At 36.2% G+C, this 10,832-nt stretch overlaps 1 protein-coding gene across 1 annotated transcript; it reads right to left on the bottom strand.

Moving 5' to 3' along the window:
• Positions 1-1,045: 1,045 nt before the first annotated feature.
• On the bottom strand, positions 1,046-3,320 carry LOC149415863 (uncharacterized). Its single transcript, XM_089641753.1, has 4 exons — positions 3,226-3,320; positions 2,157-2,306; positions 1,806-2,018; positions 1,046-1,050 (listed from the first exon to the last, which is right to left on the bottom strand). Exons 1-4 carry the CDS (start codon positions 3,290-3,292, stop codon positions 1,046-1,048), a joined length of 435 nt encoding a protein of 144 aa, XP_089497879.1. The 5' UTR covers positions 3,293-3,320.
• Between the last annotated feature and the right edge of the window lie 7,512 nt (positions 3,321-10,832).

Below are 10,832 nucleotides of genomic sequence, written 5' to 3'. Positions count from 1 at the left end.
TGTTTTAATCCTTTATCTAGCATTTTTATTTCATCTACATTAAAATGTACCTTGGACGTGTTTACTACTTTTTCGTAAAAAGTTGTTTGAGGTAATTCTATATTAACATTTGTCGGTGATTTTAATTGTTTTTGTGTCCAATACTTTAATTTTTCGATTTTTTTCGGATATGTTGCATGTATTTTATTATTTACCATAAGGGTAGTTTCGTTAAAAAGGCAATCAAATTCTATTGGATGTAATTTTGATGTGAGAGCAGTGTGTATGTAAAATAAGTACGTACTGACATGTAATAATATTATTAGAATAAATAATAGTTGAATTCATTATTGTACACATATTCATATATATTTTGATATTCGTCTAAGAAGTAGGTATGACATAATTATCTTTTTACACATACTTCGTACATTTAAGTTTTAAAAAATAATCAAATCTTTTACAATGCGATTCGGAACAAATTTAAAAATTAAAATCGAAAGGTAATTAATATTTTGACCATTACAAAAGATACACATTTTAAATACTGAAAATTCTCTGGAGAAACATATATATCTATAACTAAAATTTATTGTGTACCTAAATAGTTTTCGTGAAGATGAATGTTAACACAAGAAACAAAAAAGGGGCCAGTCAAAGTCTCTTCGAGAAAATGCATAATTGCATATGAAACCAACTAGTCTTCACTGTAAGTGTGAAGGTGTATTTTCAAATCTTTCATTTGAGAACATGAATAATTTCAGCCAGAAAACGAAAAATTTTTCCGCAGTGAGTCAGCATGCGCTTCAGATTGACTTTTAAAACATTAATATGTGGACTTATGAAAAAAAAAAAAACAGGTTTTGCGCCACTATGAGTCTGCAAGTGGGTCTTTAGATGGGCGTTTTGCTATAGTGAAATGTTACACACGGAACATGAAAAATGTTTTCCTCCACTGTGAGTCAGCATGTGGTTCGTGAGGTTGCTCTTGTGACAACATGCATAGTTGCACAAGGAACATGAAAAAGGTTCTTCTCCACTGTGAGTCAGCATATGTGTCTTCAGGTTACCCTGTTAACAACATGCATAGTCACACACTGAACATGAAAAAGGTTTATCTCCACTGTGAGTTAGCATATGCCTCTTCAGCTGAACCTTTAGACAACTTGCATATTTGCACACGGAACATGAAAAAGATTTTTCTCCACTGTGAGTCAGCATGTGACTCGTTAGGTCGCTCTTTCGATAACATGCATAGTTGAATACGGAACATGAAAAAAGTTTTTGTCTACTGTGAGTCAGCATGTGGATCTTTAGTTGACCTTTTCGATAACACGCATAGTTGCACAGAGAACATCAAAAAGGTTTTTCTCCACTGTGAGTCAGCATATGTCTCTTCAGGTTACCCTTTTGACAACATGCATAGTCACACTCTGAACATGAAAAAGGTTTATCTCCACTGTGAGTCAGCATATGTTTCTTCAGCTGACCCTTTTGACAACTTGCATATTTGCACACGGAACATGAAAAAGGTTTTTCCCCACTATGCGTCAGCATGTGGATATTTAAATTCCCCTTTCGATAACACGCATAGTTGCACAGGGAACATGAAAAAGGTTTTTCTCCACTGTGAGTCAGCATGTGGATATTTAAATTCCCCTTTCGATAACACGCATAGTTGCACAGGGAACATGAAAAAGGTTTTTCTCCACTGTGAGTCAGCATGTGACTCGTTAGGTCGCTCTTTCGATTACATGCATAGTTGCATACGGAGCATGAAAAGGGTTTTTCTCCACTGTGAGTCAGCATATGGCTCTTCAGTTGACCATTCTGATTACACGCATAGTTGCAAAGGGAACATGAAAAAAGTTTTTCTCGACTGTGAGTCAGCATGTGGCTCTTCAGATAATCCTTTCGATAGCACGCATAGTTGCACACGGAACATGAAAAAGGTTTTTCTCCACTGTGAGACTTAGGAGAGAAGGAGTAGTTGCGATGGAGAGGAGTGAATCCTTTTTCTACAAAATGCGTCTGAAGATCTGTCGACAAATTTGAAAAATAATATGGATGAAAATGATTCAGTTAAACTTAAAGTAAATAAGCGAAGTAAGTTCGTAGAGGCGTTAAAAAAAAAGAAAGGCCAAATTTTTCAAGTTAACAATTAAAATTGGGTTTACCTGCTGCCTTGGTAATTCTTTCAAAGCGTTCCAAACATTCCTCTTTAACATCCGGCAGGTCTATATCAATTTTCATATAAGTAAGCCCCGCTTCATCTTGTCGGGGTCCGAGATCCTCGTTTATGGTAACTGTTTCCACATTAATGCTTCCTGGAATAAAAAAGGGGTATAAATAGAATATTTATCTTTGCATGGCCAGCCCTGAACCAAACGGCGCCAGGAGCGAGTTTAATTTTGGCTGCCCTTACAATTTTAATTAGTACACGCCAAGGGATGTTATCACTGTAATCAATAAAATTATGATTTGTGGTTTTTTGTAGTACGGTATTTATCAAAAATAATATCAAGGGCATATGTTCATATGTTTTAAGTTGAGTATTCGACGCCCGGAGCGAACTGCTCCAATTGCGCCCACATAGAGCCAGCCATGTATCTTCGTACCATTGATATAAAAAGAAACACTTTCTTAATCGAAAAACTGTAAACTATTTTTTAACGAATAAATATACCATAGAAGCGGGAATTTGGATGAAAGTTTTAAAGTTGAATATCAGATAAAAATAACCTCAGACGTCCTCTTGAGGGACTGATTCAACAAGAAAGAAAAACCCTGTTTTAGAGCACCTTAAGAAGGGAGTTGTAAGTCAATGGGATAGTGTGTTCTCAATATTAATGAATATTGAGAACACACTATCTAATATTAATGAATTTTTAATACGTGTAAGTAACATCATGTTCCAATAAAATTATGAGGAAATAGAGGAACCGACAACTTATTGTGAACCATATATTTATGTTAAGATAGTGCTGTATTGTGGTAGTTTCCGGCAAGGACGCATTTTAGGGTAAATACCCAATACACCTCATGTATTATAAGAGAGGAAGAAACAAGTATGTGGCCTGTTTGCACGACTTTTCAAAACAGACATGGATTTCGGACATCCGTATTTAAAGTTCTATATTTTACACGTATGCAATGCAACTGGCTTATGAGTAATCTCCGCATATTGCAAGAATTCCTTCGTTACAGCTGGGAGGTCGAAATCTAAATCCGAAAATGCAATTTCACCTCCACTTTCTTCCTGGAGCCCTGGTTCCGTCTTGATGGATATAGTATCTGGCTTCTGTAGATCCATGGTCTGCTTTGGTAGGGTTTAATAATAAATTTAACACTGAAACAGAACAAAGTGTAACGGAATTCAGTTTTTAAAATTTTATTTCTCGAATCGTAGCAAAAATTCTCAATAGAAAACCTTGAAGTTATGACAAAGGTTGAGAGAAACGTCGTTTATCTTGGGAAACCTCCTTATTTATTTACCGTCTATATCTACCGCCATTCCGTTGTAATCCACCTGTGATTAAACAACTGTTATCCGTATATTTGTTATCATTTTAATAAATGCATTTGAAATACATGCATTTGATATCAAATTAACAGTTTAAAACATTCTGCTGTTACAAAACGCCCGATGATTCACTAACTAAATTGGAAGAACGGCCGCTACCAAAATGAATAGCAATGAATAAATTTAAGTATTATTTCTTTCCAATAACCATCACATGCACGGTATAATAAGTTAAACAGGGCGGGATAAACTGAGTGTAGAAACAGGAAGAAAGATTGTCGGAGAAGAAAGCACTTGTCAAAAAATATATAGTTTATGCATAGACAAGAATGAAATCATAGACAATTAATATTATTTTCATGAACCTGGCCTTTTAAGAACATCATAATTTCTACTTTAATTTTACTGGGTACGATAAATACGCCTCTCTTAATAGTATGATATGTCCCTATGAGGCTCTTCCGCCCAGGAAGCTGCCCTCTCAGGAGTCACCAACTCGCTTCCGCCGAGAAACCTCCTGCCCTCCCCCTTTGAGCGGTCGCCGAGGCTCTTCCCGTAACCCCGCGAACTTCCGCCCAGTAAGCCAGAGAGGTCGCCAGACTTCCTCTCAGGAAGTTGCCCTCTCAGTAGTCGCTGCCTGCCGACTCCGCCCTTCGGAGCCTTGGCCCAGGCTGAACTGATTCCACCCTTCGGAACCAGCCCAAGTTGCCGCTTGTGTTATCAGTGATAAGTGCGAACGTGGAGATCCGCGAATCCAGAATCATCGTAAAGGGAAGTGCCTGAACAAATTTTGTATATGTATTTCGTAAAGTGACCTAACTTTTAAAGACATTTAATGAACAATAATTTAGGATTAACTAAAATGACAATTAATTTTAAGAATTAGAATTAAGAATAGTATTAAGGGGACGGTATAAAATCTCGACTTCAGTACAGTTAGGTATTATTGCTACTTGAAAAGAATTGGTCGGCCGACAGAACAGCTGCGCTTTCAACACCAACACCTGCGTCTTTTGAGTAGATAGGGGAATGATTGACACGCTTTTGATAAATCAGTCAGCATTTTGATAAAATACGAAATAAAAATACACGTGCTTTATAAAATTTATATTTATATAATGATGTTTTCCTTGTGATTTGAACGACACAGTCAATTAAAACACAATTGAGTTTCTCTGTAAGGAAAGAAGAGGTGTATTTTGTTAATCTCACAAGATTTACATAAAAAAAGCATTCAGTAACAAAACATTACTTCAAGCCACCCAGTGAGGCCTACATTACATTACTGGAAGACATAAATTGTAACAAAATAATGTACCAAATTAAAAAAAAAGGAAAGAAACGATATTTAATGTTATTAATTGTTATGTCAGTTCCTTAATCACAATCACGATAGCAATTACAAATTATTGAAATTATTCCCATCAATCTGCTTTGTCACAACCCATAGATTATTTATTATGTCTTAAACCCTAGATTACGAAATATCGAGTCGACTGTGTAGGTACTGTGGCGCACATCCAGCCAGTGACAGTCCACGTCACACACAGCCACAATGACGAGACAAGCTCGGCATTGCCTTGAATTAAAGAAAATTATATTTTTATTTACATACATATTCATGTTCACGGTTAGTTATTAATCATAAATGATGAAAGTAGACTGCCTGGAAACGGTGTGATTAGCGTGTGTTAGTTAAGTAGCGTAGGTTAGACACGTTGATATTGCCATGCCAATTCTCCCTCAAGAGAATCGAAATATTCACTAAATTCATCTCGAATTAATTGTCCACTTGCAGGTGGATTATTATTTCCATGCCTTTGTTCTAACGGAAAAAGGTTTTCACGAGGCATTTCCTCCTCTCTTCCTCTATCAGTAAAACGTGGAGCATTATTGCCAGACATCATGAAATTGTGTAGCACACAGATCGTAGAAACTATTAGTTCAACTTTTTTAGGGGGTAGTTCAATGCGGTTTCGTAAAATTCTATACCTGCTAGCCATTACACCAAATACACTCAACCATAGCCCTGGCCCTTGAGAGACGATAATTGAAGACTCTTTTAGCAATGGGTTGGCTTTTGTATGGGTATGGTTTCATTAAATAATTTGATAACGCAAAGGCATCATCGGCCACCAATACATAAGGCATCGGTTTCTGCCTCCCCGCTAGAGGTATGGGAGGAGGAAGTCTGAGTGCTCCTTACTCTAAACCATTAAATAATGCTGTATTACGAATCACACCCCCATCAGAAACACGGCCAATGCAGCCACAATTCATGGAAATAATCTTATATTCTGCGTCCACGACAATCATTAGAACGATAATATATGTTCCTTTATAATTAAAGTACATGCTCCCACTGTTTTCTGGACATTTAATGACTACATGTTTTCCGTCCAGTGCTCCGATACATTGAGGGAAGTGCCATTTTTGTGCGAATCTGTCTGCAACATTATTCCAATGTTCTTCTGTTGACGGCAACTGTAAAAATAATACAAAAATATGTTTTTTTTTTTATTTTTAGCTACAAAATACTGGCGCTGTGAGGGACGTTACGGAGAAGGAGAATATAGAGATGCCTAGCAACATCAACCTCGGCAGACATCGGAGCGGTCAAACCGTGCTGCAAAAAGGAAAAAGGAGGCTGATTTGCCTTACAAATGCAGCAAAATATTAGATGCACCTGCGAATGATGACCAAGTTTTTGGTGACTTTGTGGCTTCATCGCTAAGAAGTGTAGCTCATGAATATAACAAAAAATTGAAACTCATGATTCAAAAACTCGTCATTGAAACTTTGGAGGATGACTTAGAGACTCGCCTTTCTCCTATATATTTGCCGCAGTCATCACAACTGCCATCGACTTCAAATCAGTTTTATCTAAGTGAACTGGACAATTCGGGAGAGCAGTACTACAAATATAACTTGATGGATCTTGTGGAAGTAGATATTTCTGAAGACGATGGATGATCTTCACCAATTTTAATTTAATCTGATTTTTTTTATTATTTATCGTTTTATTCCACTTAGTTCTTACTTTTTTATCAACAGTAAATTTTTTTCAGTTACGTTTTCTTATAACTCCGATTAATATTTTATTTACTTAGCTTAACTCCAAATATAAACATACATTAAGATTTTAATTTATGTTTTTCTTATTCTTATTACATACATATTTATAATGCATTTCATTTAAAAGTGTTTACGACACAGATATTCGTGTCAATACGATTCCCGATATTTCAGTGGAAGAGGTATTAAATCTAAGCCAATGTTTCATCAAAAATAATCTATAGAAAAAGTCATAAAGGAATTAGATAGCAATAAATCTGCTGGACCGGATGGTATTCCTCCAATATTTTTCAAAACCTGTGTTAGTAGTCTGATATATCCTCTTTAACAATTCTTTAAGTTCTGGTTCTTTTCCAGCTCAGTGGAAAAAGAGTTATTTAATCCCTATTCATTAAAAAGGAGATAAAAGCGATATATCAAACTATAGACCAATTTGTATAATGTCTGCTTTACCGAAAGTTTTTGAGAAATTAGTCCTAGATATCATTATAAAACCTATCAACATTATTGTTCCTAACCAACACGGCTTCATCACAGGTCGCTCTACCTTAAGTAATTTAATGATTTATGAAAATTACATATCTGAATCTCTGGGTCTCAAACAACAAGTGGACAGTATATACACTGACTTTAGTAAAGCTTTTGATAAGGTTCGACATCACATACTTATTTATAAACTTCGATTGTTGGGCATCAAAGGTAAATTATTGAGTTGGATTGTTAGTTATCTTGGCCATAGGGTGCTTAGTGTAAAGATTAATTCTGTGCAATCTTATATATTCGAGGCCACAAGTGGGGTTCCTCAAGGGTCCCACCTCGGCCCAATATTTTTTTTTATTATTCATCAATGACATTGTTGACCAATTTAATGATGTAGAAGTTCTGCTATTTGCTGACGACTTAAAAATTAATAAAAGAATACGAAATGTATACGATTGTCAAATTTTACAGCGTAATTTAGAACAACTTCATCAATGGTGTGAACAAAATGCTTTATTTTTGAACATTCAGAAATGACAAGTAATACGATTTTCCAAAACTCTTTATAATATATTACATGAATATACTTTAAATAATATTAAATTAATACCAGTATCACATATTCGTGACTTGGGTGTAATATTCGATGAAAACTTGTCATTCATTGAACACATCAACTATATGAAGACCCCAAGGCAAGAAGTTGTTAACTTACATTTTCGTAAAAAATGAGTTAGAATGCTCTCTAAACTAATTCGCATACGCTCTTTCCAATGAACACCATGCAAGAGCTTAAAAACGGCAAGAACATGCTTAAATCAATGTGATGAACATGTTAACTACGTGTTTCTGTGACATTAAGTTGATAAAATAAGGGCAAGAACTTGTTAACTACTAAGTTAGCAAGTTCTTGCCGTAATTCTGTAATTAACAACTTCTTCCCATCTAAATTGGTTTAGATTTCTATGGTTAACATGTTATTCACTCACTTTAACGTTTACCTAGGTGGTTTTAAAAAGTTTTGCAGTGCGTGTTTTTTATTTAAAAATCATCGAAAATGAGTTCCAGAGGTGAAAAAATGGTGAAGGTGTGTCAAAAATTGATCAGGGAATCAGGTAAGCTGTATAAAACATTTTTCTATCTAAAAGTCAACAATTTTTTTATTGTAATGCTTATTAATTTGTTTCAGGAAGTGTTCAAGAGTCCACTAATTTAGTACAACCTGAGAAGCATTTAGAAGTACCTCAAAATAATGTAATTTTAATGGATGGTAAATGCAAAAAAAATGTTTTACTCTGTGACTCTATTCTTTTATGTTTTCTTATGTTTTGAATTCCTTCATTAATGCTTTACAATATTTCGTTTCAGAAAGTGTTCAAGACTCTTTGTCTGGTGTTGAGTTTGGGATATTATTAGGAATATCTAAACATGATGTCACGTTAATGGTAGATAAACTTAAAAATACTTAATTGTGACACTAAATTCTTTTGAACATTGAACTAAAAATGATTATTTTATTGTACTTTGTATTTTCAGAAGATAATCAGAGTAGTCTAGAGTATATTATCGCTACTACCACTGGTACAGGAAATATAATTTTGGAATACGTGCAACAAGATGAGATACTCAATACTTTAAATCAAACTGGTGAGTTTGATTTAAAGTATTGAGTAAATTGTACCTCGCATCCGATTTGTCAATCCCAAAACTGTATGAGCTCTATAATATGTTTTGTGGAGAAAAAGAGTATGCCCCTGTTTCGTTGAATCGTTACACTAGGATCTTTACAGAGGATTTCAACTTGTCGTTTGGTGTGCCTAAGACAGACATTTGTGGGACTTGAACTTGGACTTGACTTACATTGGTAGAAAAAAAAATTAATAGATGTCAGTCCATTCAATCAGTGGACCAATATGTAAATTTAATGATGTCGGCTAACACAAAAAATATAACCATCGTGACAATGATGGCTGATAAGTTTGTTAATATTAAAGAATTACCAATTTGGAATGTACGGCGAGCGATATGCCGAAATACGCCATCCCACGCATATTATAGCTCTGTGTGAACACGCTATTAATCACCTTAAACTGGGTCCAGACATGTTCTTTTCTCCGTACCGTACCTCCGTTTCGTATCAGCGTCGCGATCAAGAACGCTAGTTTGGACGCCCGTTCGGTACGGTACGGTGGTACGGCGTCTCGATACGGATAGAGGTACGCTCCGATCCATCGCGAGTCGGTTTTTCGACCCGTTCAAAGGCGATACGGTACGGGTCTGCACCAGTCTGGACGTGTTCGCGGCGTGCATTGGTCGTGTTCTCTGTCACTACTCACTAACTCCCACCAACGTCGCCTTTTTTGTTTTTTTTTTCGTTATATTATTGTGAATAACATTGAAGGACGCGCAAGCAATCGTCAAATTCTCAAACACTTCCGCAGTCGACGACATGGTGGGAGGAAATGAACACGCGATGATCGCAGCGACGTTACGGAGATACGGGCTCTTGATCGCGACGCGGATACGAAACGGAGGTACGGTACGGAGAAAAGAACATGTCTGGACCCAGCTTTACAAAAGCTATAATAAATAAATAAATCAGAGATTATAAAATAATACAATAATAAGATGTTATTTATGCCAATTATGAACTTTCCACTGATGATAGTGAATAATAAAGTGTGACATAATAAAGGTATTTTCTTTAAAAAATAAAAATATATATATTTTAACGTATGAATACATCCCTCCAACTGCGGTGCAAGGCGATGGGTCAAGATAGTCCGGCTGGAAAGGTCAAAAGGCCTCCCTCACCCAGTCTCTCTCGATCCGGCCCGCCACGCAGCAGGTGGGCAGACGTATCCGGCGCCAAGACCTGGACAAATCTCACCGCATGAACCATGAATGATAATGGCAGGAAAATTAAAACGGTTTTGACCCTAGGAACTTACTGAAAAGTTTGGATACTCCTGGTAAATATGATGGGTACTGAGAAAGGGGCGGCTACATGGTCAGGGGCCTAGGGCGGCCAAGACTGCAAATCCGCCTCTGCCCTGAATACCGATTAGCTGAAGTTTTTTCAAAAGGATTTAGTGCAAGATGGTATCAAAAGCTTTAGCCAGATCCAGAAAGAGCGCGATGCTTTTAATTACTCGATCGATGTTATTAGAAATGACTTTAGTCAGATTGCCAATGGCATTTTCAGTACCTAAACCCGGTCGGAAGCCAAATTGTCTCTCAAAAAGAATGTTATTATCATCAAGGTAAAGGCTAAGACGGTTTTTGACAATTTTCTCGATAATTTTTGAGACCGAATTGACCAAAGATATTGGCCGGTAACTTTGAATCGCAGATTTATCTCCATTTTTGTGTAGTAATACGACAATTGCATGGTGTAGATGGTTATGGAATATTCCTGATTTGAGACTTAGAGTTGAAATAAAAGCTACCGGAGTTGCTATGAATGAATTAATTACTTTTAGCAGATTTGTTGAGACTTTGTCTGGTTCACAAGCGTCAGATGGCTATAGGTCGTCAATTATTTCCAAGACTTCGTTCGTCGATGTTCGTATTTTGTTTTTTTATGGTCTAGGTTAGAGGTGACCAACTTGGCAATATCGGTTTCAGTTTTATTGCATTTATCGAGAATATTTTTGGCAAGTGTGGTTCCCACCGATGTGAAGTGAGAAGTTAGAATTAGACAAGTTTTTGTTACCGATTTCTAACGATTTAATTTCGGAATACCTGTTGATTTTTGTTTTACTTAGGTATATTA

This window comes from Hesperophylax consimilis, chromosome 17 (genome assembly GCF_061612785.1).
Source record: "Hesperophylax consimilis isolate HC1 chromosome 17, BYU_Hcon_1.0, whole genome shotgun sequence".
In the NCBI taxonomy this organism is placed as follows: Eukaryota; Metazoa; Arthropoda; class Insecta; order Trichoptera; family Limnephilidae; genus Hesperophylax; species Hesperophylax consimilis.
Note: the sequence above shows the minus strand (reverse complement) of the source record. Positions and strands in the feature narration are given on the sequence as shown.